This window comes from Chrysochloris asiatica, unplaced genomic scaffold (assembly GCF_000296735.1).
Source record: "Chrysochloris asiatica unplaced genomic scaffold, ChrAsi1.0 scaffold00215, whole genome shotgun sequence".
Lineage (NCBI taxonomy): Eukaryota > Metazoa > Chordata > Mammalia > Afrosoricida > Chrysochloridae > Chrysochloris > Chrysochloris asiatica.
In genome coordinates, this window is record NW_006408733.1 from 1,369,956 (window position 1) to 1,394,719 (window position 24,764).

Sequence of the window (24,764 nt, forward strand, 5' to 3'; positions counted from 1 at the left end):
CTGTGATCGTCCTTATTCACTGTCCAACTTTTGCATGCATATGAAGTTATTGAAAATACCATGGCTTGGGTCAGGCGCACCTTAGTCCTCAAACTGACATCTTTGCTCTTCAACACTTTAAAAAGGTCTTGTGCAGCAGATTTGCCTGATGCAGTACATCATTTCATTTCTTGGCTTTTTCTATGAGTGTCTATGGTTGATCCAAAAAAAAAAAAAAAAAGTTTTTGACAACCTCAATCTTTTCTCTGTTGATACAAATGTTGATTACTGGTCCTGTGGTGAGGATTTTTGTTTTCTTTACATTTGAGTTGTTGTTGTTAAGTGCCATTGAGTCAGTTCTGACCCACAGAGACCTTGTATAGGGTATCTGAGGAGCAGCTGGTCAGCTTGACTGCTGACCTTGCAGTTCAAATGGCTTTGCAGTCTGGCGCATTAACCCACAGCGCCACACCAGGACTCCTGTATGGGTAGGGTGAAATTTTCCTGCTTCCCAGTTTCATCTCTAATGTTATCTCTCTCTCTTATCTTAAAGGATGCTAGAGAAACATGTTAAAGTATAAAGTATAATGCCATTTTCTTAAGATATTGCTGATGCTGAATGATCCTGTTGGTCATGGTGGTGAGTGAATGGCACAAGTTTGGTAGTTTCTCTTATTTAGCTGCTGGCATGAATTTTCACCTTATTCTCACTACAGAATTCACTTATGATGAATTATACGTGTTTTGTATTAAGAAGTCACACTATACGTATCCAGACTTTTCTCCCCTTTCCTTCTCACTTGGCCTTTTCCTGCTTTCTAAGCATACTCTGTACTCCCTCCCAACTTTTTCTTATGCCATTCTCTCATCTGGGTGCACCCTCCCTCTCTTACTACTGCCTGGTATTCTAACCCATCCATAAGTGCTGTTCTTAGAGGTCAAGGGTTACTGGTCAAACCTCTTATGTTTCCACCTGAATGTGATTATATTGCTATTCATTGAGGTAAAACCACCTTTTTATTTCTCAGTAATTTGTGTTTGTTTTGTAGCCTCCTATGTAACTGTGAGTATTTTTAATGCAGGATCTGATATACCTGTATAACCCTTAAGACACTTTTCTTATTGGCCTACAATAAAGATGAAATTGAATTAAGAAAAAACAAAGGCCTATTTTAGGACACTGGGCTGCCCTAGCTTTGCAAATTATCCATAAGAAGACCCCACCCTTGGTAAACTATTGAGGTGAACACAATTAATCATCAGATCAAGTCAGTGACCTACATAGGAGTAATAGTGGTCCTCAACATGGCTTCACATAGTAGAACCTGTGGCTGGTCTGATAATTCTGTCTCCTGTATACCTATCTATGTTTTCCCCAGGCCCTATATGTATCTACAGTCCAGGAAGAGGGTAGGGTATCAACCTGTAACAGAGTCTTTCTTAAAACACGGTATCAGCTTAGATACCACATAGGGAAACTCTAAGAGTTGGCTAGAGTCCTGGTGTGGCATTGTAGGATAAAACACTAGACCACCAGATCAACTTGAACCACAAGGTCTTCAGTTCAAACCCACGTTGGAAACCCTATATAGGGTCGCTATGCATCAGAACTAACTTGATGGCACTTAACAGCAACAAGAGTTGATTGTGCTCATTAAAATCTGTACAATTAGTCATCTATTTTTTTTTTGTTTTGCATTGAGTCCCCAAAGCAGCATGTTAAGTTTTCTGTTTACATTTATAGATGTGTGTGTTGAGAGTTTGGTAGACCCAACTTTGCTTGAGTGTTACATTGTTCATCTTTTCATGAAAATGTGACTAAGAGGTGAGATATATGCAAGTATCTGTACATATGAATTATTCTTCAAAACTAAAAAGTATGTCTTTTCTTGCAGGAGTCCAGAAGCTTTGAAGTCACAAGAAGAGAAGGTAAGGTAAAATGCACTCATCTGTTTTATTCTCATTGTTGACATTTTGGAAGTAGTTTGTTGAAACTAACATGAACTTCAGACTTGTGGGCAGCCTGCTCTTTGAAATTTTTCTGTGTGCTGACTACTTGGTGCTCGTATCTAGGGATTCCAAGAACTGAAGACCAGGTTTGCTTGGGTGAACTATGTGTTCTGTCTTCAAGTATCAGAGGTAAAGTTTGGAGAACTGACTCATTCATGATCATGTTTACAGTCTCTTGAAAAGGAGCCTCATTTTTGAGTGAAGTTTGATGTAATTATTTAGTTTCAGCCAACATAAACAGCATCAACAAACTTATGGTTTGAGGTATTTCAATATCTGGGAAGAGATGCCACAGTGAAAAACAATTCTGATTAGATTTTTACAGCCTCAGCCAAGCCAAAGTAAAAATAACCAATTAATTTTCCTTTGGAAACAATTCTACAATGTTCTGTTTTCCCTGCCAGCGTTCCTCTAGCACGGTTGTTTTCTGGTCTCTGAGGTAAGCATATATGGGTGATAATTTCTGAAATCATTTAGTGGAAATTGAAGTTTCCCTTATTCACTTTCAGCAATCCCTAGTCTTTAATAAAAATAGGTCTTAGGGATGATTTATGGAATCATTACCAGTCATCTTTTTAATACAAGGATGGGAGGATGAAGTCAGAAACCAAAGTGATTGCTTGTCCTAGGTTTTGGCCTCTGGTTTTAGTTTCACTGTGGAATTGTTTCTAAAAAGAGTGACTATCTAAAAGAACAAGCAAGTTCCATATTGGCTTCCATATCTAATGTATCCTTCTCTCATGGTTCATTCTGATTTTATATACTGTAATGAAAGCCATACCCTGGACACATTATCAAACATTATCAAACGTGTTTCTAGAGCTTATTGTTAAGTAAGCTTATTGTTAAGTACCGTGGAGTGACCCCGCACAGTGTTTCTGAGGCTGTAAACATTTATGGGAGCAGAATGCCTCATCTTTCTCCCGCGGAACCACTGGTAGTTTCGAACTGCTGACCTTGACGTTGGCAGCCTGACTTGTAAGCACTACGCTACCAGAGCTCCTTTTCCAGAGCTTGAGAACCCAGATTTTCTACAGCATCAGTATTGGTGAGCATTCAAACCAGTTATTTGCTGCTGTCCATGGTGCTGTCCATAGGTAATAAAGAATCTAGTTGACCTGGCTGTAGCATTGTTGTTGTTATGTGCCGTGGAGTCAGTTCTGACTCATAGAGACCTTGTACAGGGTTTCCAAGGCTATAGATGTTTACAGGAACAGAAAGTTTCAACATTCTCCCGTCGAACAGCTGGTAGTTTCGAACTGCTGACCATGAGATTAGCAGCCCGATTAGTAACCACTACTCCTTGGCAGGAGATCTAGTAGCATAGTTGTTAAGAATCAGGCTGCTAATCTCATGGTCAGCAGTTCGAAATTATCAGCTGTTCTGTGGAAGAAAGACGAAGCTGTAGCATGGACTTTATGATTTCCTTTCTCATTTACCGTTGCCTTTGCTTTTGTACTTATTTTCCTTTTAAATGTATCCATATAGAAAACTGCATTGTCTGGATATCAAAACTGATGAAGATGGGGCAGGAAAGTTGCATTTCTTATTGAAAGCTGTGGTCACAATAAGGTGACCAGGTAAGGTAGAAGGAAATAGCCATAAGGAAAGGAGAGGTTGGAATCAACTTTGATTTTAAGTAATATTCTCTTCATGGTAGGTACCTCCCGTCTGAATCATGAGCCTCACGTAGAAACTTAACCTTTGTGTTTGTGTTTGTGTTAGAAATGTGTTTGTGTTGGAAATGTCTTGAAATCCTAAGGTAGGGAGACTAAGAGGACTATGTGTATTTCTATTCAAAGGCACACAAAGGGGTGGCTGAACTTAAGAGTTTCTGGAAGATAAACAAAAGCATGGTTGGGCTGTGCTCAAATCATCCACTGCCACCTTTCATCTACACCCACCCTTTGCTCCATTTGGTTTCCAGCTTTCACAGTTGACTGAGAGCATTTGCACTGGCAAATTTGCCCTGATATCAGATAAACCCTTTTCCTTCCTATTAGGAACAGGCTGATGTCTTTCTTACTTGTTTATGTCAAAGTTGTTGAGTACTGGGAGTTCCTGAAATAGCCCAGTGCCTGAATTGGCAAGCTTATAACCTGGCAGACAGGCAGGAAGTGTGGGAACTTGCAGGTTGATTTGGGGGTCTGAGAATTCATGACCTGGGCTGTGGCATTGTTAATCTTCTCCAGCACAGTGTCTATGAGTACAGCTGTAATACAAAGAATGAGTGTTTCAGTCAGTTATTATTCCCTGGTGTGGCGCTGTGGGTTAATGTGCCAGACTGCAAAGCTGTTTGAACTGCAAGGTTCATGGTTCAAGCTCACCAGCTGCTCCTCGGAAACCCTGTACAGGGTTGCTATGGGTCAGAATCAACTCGATGGCACTAAATAACAACAACAACCAGTAATAGAATATTACTGTTAAATAGCACACACTTCAAGTTGGTTCCATAACTCTATTTGACCTGGAACTGAAAGAGGAGTAAATAAACTATGCTCTGAATTTTCCTGCCCACTTTACCAGGCCCAGGAACTTCAGAGCAGGACCCTTGAGTTTTGGTAGCTGCCTTTTGATCAAGGAACTTAAGATGTTTTCTTATTTTTGTTTTGTTTTGATACTACATCTGACTCAAGAATGTAGGTTTCAATGCCACGTACTGATGACCAAAGACAATTTTCCACCATATGGTTTTTGGAAACCTTTGACTAATTCTGTCAAGGGAGAGTGACTAACATTAGCTGTGGAAATGAGTCCAGGTCAAATCACAGTGGGGGTGGGCATTGGAGTGTGATATGGATGTACTGTGTGCCTTAGACCTGCTTTCTGCCTTGTTTTTCCCTTTCTCCTCCACAATGTTCTTGCACTTCCCAGACAATACACCAGCTTTCTTGCCTGCAAAGCTGTTTGAACTGTAAAGTCTGCGGTTCAAGCTCACCAGCTGCTCCTAAGAAGCCCTATACAGGGTCGCTATGATTGGAATCCACTTGGCAGCACTTAACAACAACAACAATACAGGGTATGCATTTCCTGAAAGCAGACAGCTTTTCTAATTCAGCTGAAAAATGTCCACAGCCCAGCTAAGGCTATTGGATGAAATATAACTTACAAATAGAGAAGTACTGCCTTGGGATATTACTGGGTGATACATGGTTAAAAAGGAGCTCTGGTAGTGTTGTAATTCCAAGTCGGGCTGCCAACTTCAAGGTCAGCAGTTCGAAACTACCAGTGGCAGGAGAAAGATGAGGCATTCTAAAGATTTATAGCCTTGGAAACCCTGTGCAGGGACACTATGAGTTGGAACTGACTCCAAGGTACTTAACAACAACAAATAACACATGGTTAAAAAGCTTCATGTTCAATACAGTTGGCATTGTGGATAAGATTGAGTCCCCCCAAAAGATATGTTGAAGTCCTAATCCCCAGAACCTGTTAATATGACCGTATTTGGAAGTAGGGTCTTTGCACAGATGAATTCTGTGTAAAATTGTAGTTAAAATGAGGTTGATAGTGGATTAAGGTGAGCTCTAATCCAGTGACTGGCATCCTTATTTGTTGTTGTTGTTGTTGTTATGTGGCTTGGAGTCGGTTCCGACCCATAGTGACCCTGTACAGGGTTTCCGAGGCTGTAAGTCTTTACGGGAGCAGAAAGCCTCATCTTTCTCCCGCGGAGCAGCTGGTAGTTTTGAACTGCTGACCTTGTAGTTCGCAGCCTGACTCGTAAACACTACACTACCAGAGCTCCTTGGCATCCTTAGAAGAAAATGGGTACACAGACACACAGAGAAAACAACATTTGATGATGAAGACAGAGATTGCATTTACAACATTTGATGATGAAGACTGATGCATTTACAAGCCAGGGAATGCCATGACTTGCTAGAAATCATGAGACGCTAAGGGAAAAGTGTAGAACAAATCCTCCCCTAGAGTCTTCAAGAGAGCATGCTCCAGCCAACACCTTGATTTTGGATTTCTATTCTCCAGAACTGTGATAAATAAAATTTCTGTTTTTATAAGCCACTCAATCTGTGGTGCTTTGTTACAGCAGCCCCAGGAAATTGCATGCTTGACAAATAATGGACTTAATAAACTTGAGTTAGTTGTTGATGAGGATGTTTTTACAGCAGAACCTCTGAGAAGTTTTCAGGTGCTAAATGTAGCTCCCAACAGGGGGTGTAATATGCAGCATTTCCAAACTTAACTCCCCAGGGGATCTTGTTTACATTGCTATCCATCATCTCAGACTGGCATTCCATGCCCTTTGAGAATCCTACTGCAGATAAGAAGAGAGAGTACTCCATACAAGGCCACCCCCAGGTACCAAACAACTGTCTTCTCAAGGCTATGCATGCACACATAGTGAGGGTAGTCATAATGACAATTTCTTGATTGTATTCAGAGGGTTTTCACATTCCTTGCCTCCCTTGGCCCTCAATAACGCTTGAATGAGCAGAGCAGATACCTCCTTCTACCTCTTACACATGGGACTCCTTCCATCCTTTTTGTGCTGATTTTTAGAAGGAACAAGGATTCCTTGGGAGCTGATGTTCTCCCTGACACACAAACACACATACTGCTGATGCACTGAACCTCTCTAGTAGGTAAAGATTGCTTAAAGGACTTGCTCTTCCTCCATCAGGGTTAATGCTTTTGCACATACATATCAGTTGTCAGGCCCAGAGAGCTGAATGAAACCCTCGGAAGGAAACATCCTTTGTGTCCAAGTTAGACTGGTGATGGAGATGCTCAGGGGAAACGGGAGAGAGATACAGGAGCAGAAAATGTGGAAGACTACAGACTGGTAGGGTGTCTTCTGGGATTAAGTTGTTCATCTGCCAAGCCTGACCTGTGCCTTTCCTGTCCTGGGTTCCACCTGTCCTAGTGCATGGGGAAGGAGAAACTGTTGCAATTTTGTCAGCTTTCCAATGCAGGTGTTTTTACACCTCCTCGAGACACCTAAAATTTAATTTCAACCTTTTCTGAGGCTTCAGCAAAAGGTTCCAACCTCACCTCTCCAAGACACTCCCGTGTCCACTCTTAGGGCTAGTGCTGATTGTAACTGCCAGAATTCATCTGCTCAAACCAGTACTTTTCTCTAACTGATCCCATCACATTGAATTACAGCCATGAGAGAACACTTGAGTGAACAGAGCAAGTGGCCGGGATAATTCTGCCCTTGTCAGCCGTCTCGTAGGAGCATGGGGTGATCTGCTAGCTATTCCAGATGTCTGTGATTGTGCTGTGATTAGAGGCTGCGAGTCTTGGGGTGGGCACCAATGTCATGTTGCATTACCTACCCTCCCGACAATGGCTCACTCACATGTTCCAGCCCAGACTGGCCTGGCCTGGCTTCCAGCAGGGCTGGAAGAAGGCTGCTGCTGTCTTCAGAAGAAAGCAAAGAAGGGAATGACAGTCACACACACAGCTAGAGTGGCTCTGGCTCCTTAGAATGTAGACCTAAATAAGCTTGACCTGCTAGGCCTGATGTGAAGCACAATCGTCACTTTTTGAAAGAAACTTGGAATTAGTCCCTAATTGGCAGCTGCCTCTAATAGCCTCTTTATAGTTCTCTGCATCTGGGTGAACTTCAGCTATAAGAATTGCATTCTGTTTACCATTCATTTTTATTTTGTTTAGCAGATGTTTTCTGGAGCTCTCATTTGCCTGCATAATCTATCTTGGTGTAATGTGAAGTGACTGACTTTCTTTGATGAAACAGATTAATAAAATCCTAGGTTCTTTTGAGGCACGGTGGTCTTTAATGTCTGCAGAACTTTAAAAGCGAACCATCTAGATTTGACAGTGCCTGGGGCAATGGGTCCCTTTCAAATTCAACACTACCATCTGGGGAAAGAGATGGCATTTCCTGCCCAACCCTCCTCACTCAAACACAATAGAGCTTTGCTTGTTCTTCTAGGGTCACTGGGCTGGAAAAAGCTGGGCATCTCTTTCCACTCCTGACTCTATGGAAATTGGCTCTTTCAGGATTGATGTTATTGTTAAGTGCCATCAGTCAAGTTGGTTTTGACTCATAGCGACCCTGAACAGGATTTCTGAGGGACATCTGGTGGGTTTGAACTTCTGACCTTGTGGTTTGCAGTCCAGTGGTGATCCTACAGTGCCTTAGCACTGCCTTTCTTCACAGTCTGGGAAGTGAAATTGTACCTGATTTCTTCAGGCTGCTGGCATCCCTAGTAAACAGTAAGTGATTGATTGGCCCTTTGAACCTATCCAGAAGCACATCAGCAGAAAGGTTCGGTGATCTGTTTCTAAAAAGTCGTGAAAACCCTGTGGAGTCCAGTTCTATTACGTAGCATGCTGGGTAGCCATGAGTCAGCTGGGTTTTTGCCTTTTATCCTTTTTCCTTTTGGCCCTGGGTTGAATGGAGGTGGGCTCTAGCAGGGTGACTGACATGTTCCCTTTATGTCTAAAAGCTTGACTCCCAGATCTCATTGTGTCCAACAGATAGGCCGTAGAGTCCCACCTGTCCACTTCCTCGCTGTATGATTTTGGATAGATTGCTCACCCTGACCTGAATGGGACAGGACTGTATAGGCAGGTATAGGCAGAATAGACTGTTAGAACTTTGCTGTAGAAACCCAGTTTGTACTGGCTTAGCTTCATAGGCTTGTGAAACTATAGACAGAGTCTAAAACCCGGGGTGGATCTGGATTCCAGAAGAGCTAATAAAGGAGTTCCTTCATGCTCTCCCTCTTAGCCTGTTGGTCTCCTCCAGGTAGCCTCCTTGCAGGGTTGCCCTTAGCAGCTCCAGCCACAAACTAAGACGACCCAAGTGAGTCTGGGTTCTCACTCCTGCCCCTGTACCCAGTCTTCCTTGCTCAGAGATCTTCCAAGTTGTAACTGGCTATTCTACTCTTTCCTCTGGCTGACTTTAGGTTCGGAAGAAGTACATCTTAGAACGTTATGTGCAACTCAGGCCTGATGAGAGAAGCCCCCAGTGCTGCTATGTGGATCAAAAGTGTGTGACTCTTGCCCAGGACTGCAGCTCCACTCCCTTGGTGGTTGTAGCCTGTGCTCTAGGGATACCAGAGGTGCTGCAGTCTAGGTGTGCATTCTGGGAGAGCAGGGATGTAGTCTCTCCACTTTTCATAGAGCCAAATCTCAGGGATGGTGGCTTCCCAGTTGCTTGGGTATGGTCCACACAGCTCTGAGACACCCTGTATTACAGTTCCCACTAGTGCCTGTGGAGGGTCCACTCACCTGAACAACCTTCCTCAGAGAGATTCTCTACTCTTTCTAACAATTTGTGGGTCTGTCTGTTAAAAAGTTGTTGTTGTTGTTGTTATGTGCCATGGAGTCGGTTCCGACTCATAGCGACCCTGTACAGGGTTTCCAAGGCTGTAAATCTTTACAGGAGCAGAAAGCCTCATCTTTCTCCCGCGGAACAGCTGGTAGTTTCAAACTGCTGACCTTGTGGCTCGCAGTCCGATTCGTAATCACTACGCTACCAGAGTACTGAGAATATATTCATGCAAATGAGCTACCATCTCTGGTTGGAACAGAAAAACTGTTGGGCCTTGTAGTTATGGGCAGGGCAATGGACACCTATGTTCCGGTTTGTGCTTGACAAAGAGTCTCCTGGGGCTTGCCATCTCCAAAATGCAGGCATAGGTTCCTTTCTGGAATGTTTGGAGAAAGAGTCCCATTCGGACAAAGTAAACTACAATTCATCATCACCTATTGTCCTACACACTGAAGTGTTACTGGTCCTTCACCATTCTCATAGTCTCTGGCATGTTTGAGGTCATCATTGTGACCATTGTGCTAATCCATCTCACCGACGGTCTTCCTCACCCTCACTGGCCCTCCACTTCACCAAACATGATGTCCTTCCTTCTTCAACAATAGATCCTGATGCCATTTCCAAAGCAACTGAATCAGACTGTATTCTACTATGATCCATATGGTTTTCAACTGGCTAAATTTGGGAATGAGATGGCCAGGCATTTCTTTCTAGTTTGTCTTTGTCTAGAAGCTCTACAGACACCTGTCCATCATGTGTGACCCTGCTGGTATTTGATATACCAGTGGCATTCCAACATCACAGCAACCCGTGAGCCACAAGCAGCACGACAAACTGACAGACATGTGGTGGCCAAAAGGACTGCAGATCCCAAGGATTAGGGTGAGCCCTTGTGGCCCTGAAACACGCTTCACTTACCCCTGAGAACCCTAGGGAGGGACAGGGTGACACTCACACTGAACTTGCCCCAGAAGCTGCCTTTCTGAGACCCGTGCTAGGGTTAAAATTGACATTTGCCATCTGTAGTCCTTGGCTGGCCCTTAAGAACCCTTGACATTATCTTCTCCATAGAAACAGTGAGTCCCTTTTCAAAGCTCGTTAAGGGTTTGCCCCAGCAATATTAATGTCCCATCAGCAAGCCTCTGGGGTTAATTATCTGTGACTTAAAAATCATTTGTTTCTGTCTGTTTTGTCTCACTCCTGCTCAGGAGTCTTTATTAGGAAATGAAGTACAGAATCCAACTGACCATTATGCTTTAATTCTTCTCTTGTCATCAGAATTGTCATAGTTCATATTTTTTAAACTCTTAATATTTTCAGTTCATATTGTCTCTTAATAAACCTTTCATCTCTCTGCTTCGGTGGAGGCAGAGCCCAAACGAAATCATCTGCAAGGTGATTTCAATGATTCCAATCTATAAGGTGTGACATCTCTTCTAAATTAGCAAGGCCACGCAGTGCTTCCATGGCCTCACTCAGCTCCGGTTGTCCCCACCTGCCGAACCCTCATCCCATGTCTCTCCACCGTGTGTGTCTTCTGGGCTGTGCCCCCTAGACTTGGGAAAGAGCCCCCGTGCTACATGGAGGTCATGGCAAATCAGGCAGCCAGTCTTGGGAGACCCTGTGCATCATAACCCACCCAGTGGTTCTTTAAAAGCTTAAACCAAACCAGCTGCGAAAGAGATGATTCTGACTCATGGTAACCTCATGCATATCAGAACTATGCTTCATAGGGTTTACAATCATGATTTTATGGAAGTAAGCATCCAGGCCGTTCTTTCAAGGCATCTCTGAGTTTAGTTAGTAGCCTTTCAGTTAGTAGCCAAATGCATTAACCATTTGGACTACCCAGAGACTACGAATGGTTCTTTGCAGACTCCTGTTTATATGGCTTCCTGGCCATGGCTGTCATTGGGGTTCAAGAAATACATCAGGACCCAGGTGAAGAAATCCTTTTGCAAAATGTTGCATTTCAGAAGGAGGGAAGATCAGCTTGTCTTGAGCCCTCCAGAAAGTCCGGAAGCATGTACCACAGAGATGATCTCATACTACCAATGGCTCTCTGGGATGTGGACAGTGACCCACAGGTTTCCAGGACAAGGACACAGCCAACAGTAGAAGAATGATTGGCTAGTGCAAGTTGTGTGTTCCTGTGTGCTTAGGCGTGTGATTGTCCTGATTCTGTGCCCTTCAGCTGTCCTCTTATCTTGCAGGGCAGCTGACATTAACTCTGGAAGCTTAATGATTTGTCCATTACTATTTCTAATGGGGAAATAACTCCTGTGAATACTTTTTAGAAAGTTTATGGAGTGCTAACTGAAGTGTACTTGGGTGTCTAGTGATGACAAAGCATGGTCCTATCCTCACAGAGCCCACGGTCAGCTCAGAGGATGCAGGAGTGTCCAGTAGACACAAAGACACCCTGGCCAGGCACCTCACAGTGGTCAGCAATGCGAGAGTACTTGCTCAGTGTGAGCCACCCTCAGGACCCAGAAGACAACTCACTGGATGTCCTGGGGGTGGTTACATGCCTGGGTCTTTTCTCCAAAGGATGATTATCTTGACAGAGGTGCTCCTTTGGGCTCTAATGGCATGCTGTAGCCATAGGGACCCTTTTGTTGGAGATTAAAAAAAAAAAAAAGTCCAAATAAGCTAGTTCAAGCAAGAAGAGGGCTTTATTGGCATGTAGCTGAGCTGTCTGGTTGCAGGGATGTTAGCTTCAGGCAGGCTTGATGTAGGGCACAGGATCTGGTTTCTTTCTTCATTTCACCTCTCAGGATTGGCTCCCGCTTTGTGGTGAGTGCCAACCTCACATCCTCAGAGCTCATCCAGCCAGCCGGGGGCGGGGAGAGAGCCTCCAATAGACTAAGATTCACTCTGATTGGACAAGCTTGGGTCACATGCCCACTCCTGAAGCTAGCACTGAGACCATCAGATACTTTGTGCAGTGGACTTCTTGAGAGTCACAGGCTCACCTATCCCTTATAGTCTGGATATCAGGAACTGGGATGGGAGGAAAGTGGAGCCCCAAATGACAGTGGAGCCTGTTCCCTAATAAAGGGTGTTGTGGGTGCAGGGAGACCAGGGGGGAAAATTCCATTCTGCATATTGTGATTTTCTTTTATTTAAGTATTTTACATCTGGGTATCTGTCCTACCTTCTGCTTCCAAATGGATTTGGGGTAATTCAAAGGCCATACCTTCTTCCCCCAAAGGGATTTTGTCATATCTTCTTCTCTTTAAAGGCAAGCTAATATTCAACTAATGTTCAACAATGAATAGTGAATTAATTCACCTCCTGGGAAGAATGGAAATAAGCTAAGATTAAGAAATGAATTACATACCTAAGGTATATAATTAAGAAATTACATACCTAAAGTCATAGGTATCTGCTGTGGTGCTATAGAATAAGTAATGGACTCAGTTTGAACCACAAGGTTGGCAGTTCAAATTCACCAGCCACTCCTCTGAAACCCTATACAGGGTCACTGTGAGTCGGAACTGACTTGACAGCACTTAACAACAACAACAAGGTCATAAGACCTTTTAATGGAGTGTGAATTTGAACCCAGACCCCTGGTGACAAATACAGGGTACTTTGCATCATAGTCGCCACCAATGATTCCAATGATGGGATCTCTCTGACCTTCATCCCCTATGATAGATACAGGAGTGACCTGGTGAAGCACAACGCATTAGCAAATAGTCAAAATAGAATTGTTGATGTTCATTTTGGACCTTAAGCATATTCTTTTCTCTTTAGCACTTCAGCCAAAGAGCATAAGGATCAAAAGTAAATGAGCAACTTCCTCCCCTCACCTAGATGATCTTTGTCAGATGCTTCTATTTTCCATTTTTTAATGAGAAAGTTCCTTCCTTCTTGGGAAGTAGATGTTAGTGGCTAACTGGGCCTGCTGGTAGAAGGTGGGGAAACTGAGCCTTAGACTTGTTGTTCAGGAGCCACCTTTTAAATTAAAACAACAAAAAAAATTTTTTTGATAGTTTATTGGGTGAAAGTTTATTTTACCAATTGGGTGAAAGTTTACAGAGATCAGTTTTCAGTTCACATTTTGTTTCATGTCATTGATTGCAGTCTCTACAAGCTACCATCACTTATCCCACTTCCTGCCCGTGTTTCCAGTTTCCATTTCTGCTTTCCTAACATTTCTTGAACTTTGCCCTTGGCTAAATGCTGCCCTTTTGATCTCAAATGGCTAATTAGTCTCAGGTGTGTGTACCTCCCCCCTGTTATTCCCCTTATAAACCTGTCTACTGTTTGGCTAAAAATTGAGCCATGGGGTTAAATTCAGTTCCAGACCTGAAGGGTAGCTAAGGTCCATAACATTGGGGGGGTTCTACTCGTCTCCATCTGATGAGTAAGCCTGGTCTCTCTTAGCATTTTCAGTTATGTTCCACATTTTGTTCCTACTCTATCCAAGACTTTCTTATATGATCTCCTTCAGACATCTTGGTAGTGGTATCTAAGAACCATCTAGTTCTGGTCTCGGGGTCATGGAGACTGAAGTTTTCATCGTTCATTAGTGCAGTGGACTAGTTGTTTCCATGTGTCTTCTATTTTCTTCACTCTCTTTCCTCCAGACAGGAAGAAACCAATTGTACCCTAGATAGCCTCTCACGAGCTTTTAGGACCCCAGTCACTGCTCACCAAAGTAGGTAGACATTGTCGTTGTGAACTGTGTTATGCCAGTTGAACTTAGTGTCCCCTGAGACTACAGTCCTGAGTTCTTAGCACGATCCACTCTTTAACAAGCAGTTTCTTGTTTGTCTATATAGTCTAGAAATTTTAGGTCAAATGACTTGTACTCATTGAATATAAATCCCTTAGGTTGGAAGAATCCTTTATGGAAACTCTTCTTATTCAGTATGATATGTAATCCCCATAAGTACCTACTGAAGTTGACAATACAATCTTTATTTTGCAAGCAAGCAAACAAACTGAAAAATGGGCAACTTTTTGAACCCTATAGGAATTTATTCAAAGAATTAAAAATGGTAAGAACTCATTCAGGAAAACATATTCTTTACGGAAATTCAAGGTCTCTGGTTGGCACCAGTGGCTAAGCAATCCACTAGTAGCTGAAAGGTTAGCAGTTTGAACCAACCCCAAGGCACCCAAAGACAGACTTGGCAACCTGCTTCCAAAAGGTTACAGCCTTGAAACCCCTTTAGAGTGGTTCTATGGTAGCGTAGTGGTTACGAATCGGGCTGCGAACCGCAAGGTCAACAGTTCGAAACTACCAGCTGTTCCGCAGGAGAAAGATGAGGCTTTCTGCTCCCGTAAAGATTTACAGCCTCAGAAACCCTGTACAGGGTCGCTATGAGTCAGAACCGACTCCACGGCACGTAACAACAACAACAACAGGCTAACACAAGGTTACTGTTATGGATTGAATTGTGTCTCCACAAAATATATCTGTCACCTTGGCTAAGCCGTAACTCTCAGTATTATGTAATTATTCTCCATTGTATGATCTGATATAATCTATGTCTTATAAATCCTAACCTCTGTGATATTAATAGGAATGCTGATGACACTATAGGATAAACCCTGGACTGTTAACCACAAGGTGCTTCATGGGAGAAAGATGAGGCTTTCTTCTCCTGTAAAGATTTGCAGCCTCAGAAACCCTATATGAGGGTTGCTATGAGTCAGAACCAACTTAGTGACACTCAACAACAACAATGTAATGTTAATAAGGCAGGATTAGAAGTAGTTCTGATGTGATCAGCCAATCAATTATAAGGTGATTAGAGTGAGCTGCAACACCTTTAGTCAGATCACAGCCCTGATCCCAGGTAAGGGGAGTTTTCCTGGGATGTGGCTTACATCACCTTTTATTTTACAAGAGCTAACAGGAGAAGGAAGCTTATGTAGACCAATGGACCTCCTACCACCAAGAAAGAGGAGCCAAGATTGGAGCGTTTCCTTTAGACTGGGTGTCCCTGTGCTGAGAAACTCCTAGACCCAGGGAACAATTGATAACAAGGATCTTCCCCCAGAGCTGACAGAAAGAAAAAACCTTCCTCTGGAACCTGTGCCCTGAATTTGTGCTTCTAACCTCATAAACTGTGTGAGAATAACTTTCTGTGAAAGCCATCCGCTTGTGTGATACCTGTTATAGCAGCACTAGATGACTAAGACAGTTTCCATGAGTCAAAATCAACTCAGTGGCAACCAGTAGGAACAACAATGGAAATCCAGCAATGTTTGTGTTATTCTAATTAATATGTTTAAAACTGTGGCCTCAAATTATCCAGCAGGTTGAAGTGCCTATAGATTAGATGTTATTCTCTTAGCCTCTGGACCTTGGTACTCAGTTGTGTGAGATCCTGACTTACCAGATACTGAGCTTTGCTAATAGGCATCTGAGTTTCAAATGCTCCCAGAGAGAAACAGAGACTTCCAAGTTCAGAAGAAATGTGCCTTAAAAAAATCACAGGTCTGGAAAATGAATTGTGGGAGTAAAAATGCATTTCAATCTGTTTGTTCTACTAATTTTAGCAGTTATTTGCTCTCCCTTTTTGCTGGAAGCAGCATTCACATCCAGCTGTTTGGTTGCTTAATTTGAATTTTTACCATTTGTGTGAGTCTGCGTATTTGGACAAAAATGGGAATCCTGTGGCTAAGAGGAGACGTTTCTCTGATACGGTCAGATCTAATCTCATGCTTAGAAACTTCAGCGGAGAGCGAGTTGAGTTGAATCTGTGTGTGTTTATATATTTTTAAAGACAGCAGGTCTGTAAAGCTGTGCTAGCATATCATTTCAGCCTCTTTTACAGAATTTAAAATAATAACATCTTCTCCTTAAATCATGTTACCAGACTGCTTTTTGCTTTCAAAGAGCTTTCTCATTTGTCATCATGTTTAATACTTTTACAAAAAGTATAGCTCTAGTGAGTTGGCTTGTAGTGAAGCGATAATCATTTGCATTTGGCAGATGAGGAAGTTGATACTGAGCGATGGCAAAGGACTTGCCCCAAGTCACACAGTTAATTGTGTGGAGCTGGAGATATGATTGTCTGCTCTGTCCTCCTTCCATCAGGCTTCCCTGCTAAAATTAGGTTAGGGCAGAAGTTTTCAAACTCAGACCCAACCGAACAGTACAACACTTTCATTTCTGTTTTGGTTCTTTTAAAAATAAGTTATTATCACGACAACTTTTCTCTCATCTGTCAATGTAATGATCCCATACCTTAGAGATTCAGAGTATTCTAAATGTGTATGGAAGAAATGGTAAAAGTTAATCATTTTCACAGTACCTGTCTGTGGTGAGGTTTAATTATCACTTGACATATTTCATGGTTTACAATGATGACAGTTTAGAATAGAGCCAGAAAGAACCAGAGAATCTATTCATTACAGTCACCCCAAATGTAGCGCTCCCCAGACAGATGAAGCTGGAGCATTTTCTGATGGATACAGATGTCCCTGTTACTGAAATCTAAACCTGAGGACTCCGTTCTGACCCCACAGCAATCATCCAAAGAGAGCCTGGATGAATCTATCTGTGGGTTTTGATTCTTACATCATCTTCCAGATGGTGCTGACCTCTCAACACTTTCCCAAGTCCAAACCTCGCACTGATCTTCTGCAGAATTTCCAATGAACAAAATAATTCATTGTGAAGTGTGCTCTGAATGAATGAATGAGAGCTATTTAAAATACAAGGAATGACAAATATTTCCATATGTCTCTTACAGAATGCCTTTCCAGGATGAGAAGGTTGAAAAGCAGTTTGTTTGTTTTCTTTCTTTCCTTCTAAAAAATTTATTTCATTTCATTATTTTTTTTTTTTACATAATACCATCTGTCTGTTTAGGAAATAATAATTAAATAATTGCTTCTTTCTATGAGATCTCTGTACACAAAACTGTCCAGAACTGACCCATCTGTCCAAATTTCTCATTTCCATTTCTCCAAAATCCTGGGAGAGGGAAGCAGATGAAGCCATCTCAAAAATGTAAATGGATTTTGACGTCTCTTCTCTCAATGCTTATCTATCTCTGACAGCAGGATCCATTAGGACACTGGTGTTATTATAGATCTGAGACACCCATGGATTACAGTGAGAGAGAGACCACACGCAGCCACGTCCCACGTATATCCCAGAGAGAGTTGGATGGATCTAGCACAGTGGTCCAGCCTCCAGTCCCCACCCCAGCCTTACTCCTTGGGTTTCCAAGGCCAGTCATATTACCAGTTTTGAGAACCGCAGGTCCATTTCCCCACCCCACCCCCAAGCCTTCCGGAATGGTGTGCATGGTGGTGACTGTGCCCTTCTTGTATGTCTACATCACATCTTAGAGAGATTGTCTAACTCTAAATCTGGAAGAGTCCTGCAGTTGTCATTGTTAGTTCCAACTCATGGCGACCTCAACTATACTGAGTAGATCTGCTCCATAAGGTTCTCAAGGTTGTGACCTTCCAGAAGCAGATCTATCACCAGTCCTGTCTTCCAAGGCACTCTGTACCCTTGTTGTTATAGGTAAAGAAACAGGCTTGGACAGGTGAAGTGACTTGTCTGAGGTCCCACAGCTAGTGAATAATGCAGCCTTCTCAGACCCCAGGATCCTCTATGGGGGTTTTCCTTCCTGTATTTATACTAGGGTGGGATATACCCTAGATGTTCTACTACCATTTCCCAGTGATTGAGATTCTGGGTAGCAGAGCTTTCTAGTTCTCTGTTTTGGCTTAAAATATTTTATTTTCCTGTTTCAGGGTGGGGTGGGGTCTCAGGGCCAATTGGGATGGGAACATGATAACAACTCGCATTATTAAAGCTCCCATCACACACCATGTGCTTTGCTTGCTTAACTTAGGTTAAATCTCAAAACAATCCGATGTAGCCAGACAGTGTGATCATCTGTTTTACCAATGAAGAAGCACAGAGTTCATGATTTGGTTGGCTGGATGTGTTGGTTAGTAGGTGGTCCGCATCTGAACCTCACTGTCACTGGATCTTCAGTCTTCTGTAATACATTGTCTCTGTGTCTTTGTGTCCTTGCCTTAGCATCCTTCTTCTGAGGACTATTCTGGTCTAAAGCATATTTTCCAGGACATTTCTAAACAGCTTGCCCTTGAAAGGCTTGGGAAGAGGGAGTGCCTCCAAGGCTGTGGTAATGAGGGAGCAGTGCAGAGTAGAGAGGAATGCAGGGCAAAGGGACCTCTGAGCCCAGACACATCGATGCTGGTGCAGTGCCTGCCAACAGAGCTCAAGCTGGTGGTCTTGGCTCCTGGGCTTTCTCCCTGTTGCTACAGACAGTGAGCTACAGGCACCAAGGCTTTTTCCATGCACCTGGAGGCCAGAAGAAGGCTATGTTTTGCAGGTGAAGAAACAAGATAACAGAGGTCAAATGGCCATTCTGGTTAGCACATAGGGAATGGCAGAATAGGAGATTTTGCCTGTGGGCTGCATCATCCCACACCCCACAGATTTTGGAATTTATGTGTCCCTTTTCTCCTTTTTCAAACACCAGAAAAGACGTTTTCTCACACATGCTCTTCCTGCTTTCTAGCTAATGACTGAAGTCCTACCCTTCATTCCCCTTGTCCTCATGAATATCTCCAAATCATTTTTGCAGCCTGAAGTAGCCACAGGATTTCCACTCGGCTACATTATAGCCTAATCTGTGGGATCACCAAACCCATCTTCCTCTTTGTAAGAAACCAAACTCAAGCTTTGCATAGGAGCTCTGAGCCTGAGCTCTGTTTAGTCATTGTTTTTAAGCAACAAATCTCAAACTAAGGGCCCACAGTTCTGATTTAACCCATAGCCATGTTTTGAGTCACTTAGATAATGTTGGCATGCAGATATTTACTTATTTTCATTGGAACTAGTTGCCAACATTTTTTTAAAGGAAATTTTACATACAGATCTACATTTGTAGATTATCTTGCAAAGTGACATGCTTTGGTAACAGTGGACCCATATGGCCTTGTGGCAACAGCAAGCTGGTATAAGAACAGCCATGTCTTTAGAGAGTACCCATCTTTCCTGTTTGCCACAGTCCACACCATTCTCTAATGTCCCTGAGACCAAGTGTTAGATGCAGTTCTAAAAGATATGACCAAGCTAGAATCCCAGATGCAACACACTCATTAAAGTACCTGTTTGATCTCTGTAGGCATTAGAGCTCTCAACTCCTGTTTTGGACTCATACAGGTTTTATTAATCACAGGAGAGTAGAGCCAGATATCAGCAAAGGCATGGTGGGGGGAAGAAAATAGTGAAGCATTTGATGCACCCTTACCCAATCAGTCCAGATTGAGAGTCTTTGATGATGTTGATGTCTAGAAGTGGGCCCTTGACTTAGGCAGCTAATCTTTCATTATACTATCTTACAATATTTCTGATATTTATATCTTGATCTGTAAACATTCAATCTAGGTCACAAATTTGCAAGCAAGCTTCCAGCTTGGTAATTACTGTTAGTGCCTCTTTGTTTAAGTTATGTCTTTAGAATGGCTCAGTTGCTTTAAGCATCTGATGTATATTGTAAAGTAATTGCTTTCCTAAGATATTTTCAGCTGATACTTGGTTACATGCAAATATGCATTTACAGTACTCAGCAGACCAGAATATATCTGATTTGTATGTATATATATATATATTGGTTCACTGGGCCAAAAAAACAACAAAAAAAAAGACTTAAAAAAAATTTTTTTTAATCAATGTGTTTATCCCATAGATACTCTTGGCTTCTCTGTAACCAATCATGTGGCTCTAGAACAATAATAAACATGGCATGTTCTCTGAGCTGATTTAGAGTTTCATGTAAGGTGACATCTCAGCTTGCAAGTCAGCATGGCTAACTTTTCATCTGGGCTTACAAGTGTCCTAGAGCTTGGCGGTACTTATTAACTCCCTCTGTGTCATTATCCTAATGTGCAAACTTCACATAATAAACAGTAACTGCCCTTGTGTGGTGGGAATGAATGCTTGCTTAATAGCAAGTATTGTTTTAATAAAATAACCCTAATTGTTTGCTTTGTACATTTTCTGCTTTATTATTTTTATTATTTCTCTTGTCTCTGTAATTGGTAGTTATTGGATTTCCATTATCTCTTTATTAGCTATTTTATTAAACAAACAACAACAAAAACTATTTGTAATTTATCCACTCTCACACATTAGGTTTCCCAAAATGTCATTAACAGAGGCAAGAGTCTGAGAACATTGTCCTCAGTGGTGGGACTGCAAGCTGCTTCTTGTGGCTCTCTGCTTGTTTTCAGTCAGGACTGCTGAGTCCCAATTTGTTGATTGTTGTGTTGTGAAAAGACTGGGTGGCAGTTCAGGAGGTTCATTAGTAAAGCATCAGAAGTCCTACTGGGAGGGCAGGATTATCAGAGACTGGATGAGAACTCTCAGCACCCTGCTTGTAAGAGAAGGGAGAAAAATGTGCCCACCCAACTTGGGGCAGGCACCAGAAGTGCCCAGTGGCCATATGTAGCACCTGTATGGAAGGACATGAAAGTCATCAGTGCGTGGTGTGAAGATGCCCAGGTCCAGTCTGCCTGTAAATAAGCTTCTGTATAACATTTGGCTTGCATGTTGCTGTGCTATTAGAAGCTATTCAAATACCAACAGGGTCACCTATAGTGAGCATGACTAATAAGACAGACTAATGGAGAAAGTCCTAGTGATTTTCTTTGAAAATGATCAGATGAAAACCTTAAGGATCACAGCAGAACATGGTCTGCCTGTCTTGCTTGGACACATCATTAGAAAGAAACAATCAGTAGAGAAGAACATCATATTTTCTGAAGAAGAGAACCAATGTGAGTGGGGAAGGACCTCGGAGAGCTGAATTTGCATAGTAGCTGAAACGTTGGAGTAGAACGTCTTAGCAGTTGTTTGGATGGTGCTGCACCAGAAAACATTTTATTCTGTTGTAAAGTCACCATGAGCTAGCCTTGACTCGGCAACAAATGACAACAATGAAACATTCTCAACTGTCCTTACTTTTTCCCACCCTTCTGGTGTGGCACTGTAGGATGAGCACTGGACCGTAAAGTTGGTTTGAGCCGTAAGATTGGCAGTTCATACTGAACCAGCTGCTCCTCAGAAATCCTATACAAGGTCGCTATGAGTTGGAACCCACTTGATAGTACTTAGCAACAAAACAGAAATTCTCATATGAGCTCGCTTTGATCAATGCTGTGCTAACTTTCAGTGTCATTGTTTTCAAAATTATGTAGCTAGACATTTTAGATGTGATCCAATTTACCAGCTATGTTACTCCGGGAATGTTACCTAATATCCTGCACCTTGGTTTGATCATTTCTAAAATGCTTCTATCAACCTGATAGAAGAGTTATATGAATGAAATACATAGCATCAAGCTTAGCATAGTGACTGGCCCATCTTCTGGGTAGTTGTTACATTTGTTGTTGTTAAGTGCCATCGAGTCGGTTCTGACCCATAGCGACCCTGTACAGGGTTTCTGAGGGTGTAAATCCTTACGGGAGTAGAAAGCCTCATCTTTCTCCCGCGGAGCGGCTGGTAGTTTCGAACCGCTGACCTTAAGGTTCGCAGCCCAATTCGTAACCACTACGCTACCAGTTGTTACATTAGTCATCGTTATTAGTTGTTGTTGTTATTGTTATGTGCCGTAGAGTCGCTTCCAACTCATAGCAACCCTATACAGGGTTTCCGAGGCTGTAAATCTTTATGGGAACAAAAAGCCTCATCTTTCTCCCACAGAACAGCTGGTAGTTTTGAACTGCTGACCTTGTGGTTCACAACCCAATTCATAACTACTACACTACCAGAGCTATTACTCACCTCATTTGGGACTGAGGTTGGTGGAGGTTATGTCTTATAATTCTAAATTAGACCCACAATACTGGTAAGTTAGACATCTTCATTGAACCCTTGTTGAAATGAATTAGATTAGAAAGCCTTGGATTTAAGTAGACCAATTTTTTTTTTTTAAATATTTTTGATTATTGTTTCCATCAAGGCAAATAATTAGGGAAAGTGGAAAGTAATGAGGAAAATGAGAGAACCATTTGTGCAGCTTTTGTTTCTGTCTGAGTGGGAGGCTAGTTATTCTGGCTGGCCTTGCCACTTGATACAATTTAAAATGATATAGCAAATGTTTAAATAACCTTTTTAAGGCATAGTAAGAAAGACGGAAAGGGAAGAACTCCTCAGAGGCCAAAAACTCAGTGAAAATTGGAACTCAGGTCTCTGAAGCTGACTTTTGCTTTGAGGGTATTTGTCAGCTGTAGATGACATTGAATTTTGATTTTTATGACCTCATGAGGTATGAGAGACAGGAGAAAAGCCTAGGACATAACATTAGTTAGTAACTTCCCCCCAACTAAATCTGAGATACCAACAGACTAACTCATTAGTTAAGTGTGAAAGAAAAATAAGCATACATTGTCTCCCATCAGAGGCAAGTGAAAAACGGTCCCTACCTCAAACATTGGTGCTAGATAAACAAACAAACAAACAAACAAAAAAACCCGATTACCATCAAGATGTTTCCAACTTATAGCAACCCCGTGTGTTACGGAGTAGAATGACCTCCTAGGGTTTTCTTGGCTGTCATCTTTACCGGAACCAATTTCTAGGCCTTTCTTCTTTGGTACTGCTGGGTGGGTTTGAACTGCCAACCTTCAGGTTAGTGGTCAAGTGTAAACCAATTACACATTACAGGGACCTTGGTATTGAAAGTGGGTCAAAATACCTTCCCTGAGAACTAAAACCACAAGCTGATCCCCACTTGAGTTTTCAGCTGACTTCATATCACAGACTGATCTGAGAACCTTCAAGCAATTCTGATTGATAGTGCCCCCAGGTACATGGTAGAACAAACAAATATCTCTGAAGGAAAATTTCTTCAACATAGGCTTCAAATCATTTTGATCAATCTCTATGCAAGGAATTTGAGTACAAAATAAAAATATATAGATATAAAGGGAATGAAGTTACCAAAGATGAGAGCCAATAGAAACAGAACTACATGAATGTCAGATATTGTAATTAACAGATTGTTGTTGTTATGTGCCGTTGCATCAGTTCTGACCCATAGCGACCCTATATAGGGTTTCCGAGGATCAGCTGGTGAGCTTGAACCGCCAACCTTGCAGTTCAAATGGCTTTGCAGTCTGGCGCATTAACCCACAGCACCACACTAGAACTCCAATTAACAGATAAAGAATATAAAATAACTATGTTGTTGTTGTTAGGTGCCATCAAGACAGTACCAACTAACAGAGACCCTATGCACAATAGAATGAAACACTGCCTGGTCCTGGGCCAACCTCACAATCGTTGCTATGCCTGAGCCCACTGCTGCCATCATTGTGCCAGTCCATCACATTGGGGGACTTCATCATTTTCTCTGACCCTCCACTTTACCAAACATGATATCCCTCTCCTGGTTCCTCCTGACAATATGTCCCAAATAAGTTTGTCCATCCTGGCTTCCAGGGAACACTATGACTATACTTCTTCCAACACAGATTTGTTTGTTCTTTTGGTACAATATTTTCCTCCAACTCCATACCTCAAATGTATCAATTCTTCTATGGTTTACCTTATTCACTGCCCAACTTTCACATGCATATGAGGTTATTTGAAAATATTATGGCTGGGGTCAGTCCTCAAGCTGACATCTTTGCTCTTCAACACTTTAAAGAGGTTTTGTGCAGCAGTTTTGCCTAATTCAATACATTGTTTGATTTCCTGAATGCTGCTTCAATGTGTGTTGTTGGTTGATCTGAACAAAATGAAGTCTTTGACAACTTCAATCTTTGCTCCATTTATATGGATGTTGTTTATTGGTCCAGTGTGAGTATTTTTGTTTTCTTTACACTGAGATGCAACCTAAGTCCTCTTCACTTTCAGCAAGCAAGGTTTTATCACCTGCATACTGAAGGTTGTTAATGAATCTTCCTCCAAGACTGATGGCACAATTTTCTTCATATAATCCAGCTTCAAGTACAGCTTCCAGTTTTGGAGGTGGGTGAAGCAGAGAGTCAGATAGAACAGGCTCTGTGGGGGAGGTGTGGAAAATCCAGAGAAGGTGCTTTCACGGAGCAGCTCCAGAGCTCTGGATCTAGTATAATGTGCAGGACATCAGTTTCCCGCACCCACCAGTGGAAACATCACTGTATGAAGGAAATATTGTAATTTTGGAATTTATCGGGATGCAGAACTTTTCCTGTGGCGACTCCAGCCTGGGCTGAGTTCAGGGGGCAGGGCCACAACCAGACTGACACAGTGATATGGTGCTAAAACCCATGCAGCAACATTAAAAAAAAGAAGTGTCGGGGATTCTACACATTTTTCCTTGCTTCCCTGTCATACCCTCTCTGCCCAGCCCAGACAGACACCTTCAGGTGGGTGGGCGCACACCCACAAAAGTGTCCAGCATTGATCCCACAGTTTTCCCATGGCACATAGAGGAGGAGCCCCATTGGTCCCACGGTCTGATCCTTTGGCACCTGCTTATGACATCTGACTCTGGAACCC

The 24,764-nt window shown here is 42.4% G+C and overlaps 1 protein-coding gene across 1 annotated transcript in view; it reads left to right on the forward strand.

Annotated features, from left to right (window-relative positions):
* The window catches only part of FSTL4 (follistatin-like 4), a 676,535-nt gene that overhangs the window by 58,026 nt on the left and 593,745 nt on the right, over nt 1-24,764 (forward strand). The window contains exon 2 of the mRNA XM_006872911.1: nt 1,875-1,913. Coding sequence (XP_006872973.1) covers nt 1,875-1,913 — 39 coding nt within the window. The remainder of the gene's footprint in view (nt 1-1,874; nt 1,914-24,764) is intronic.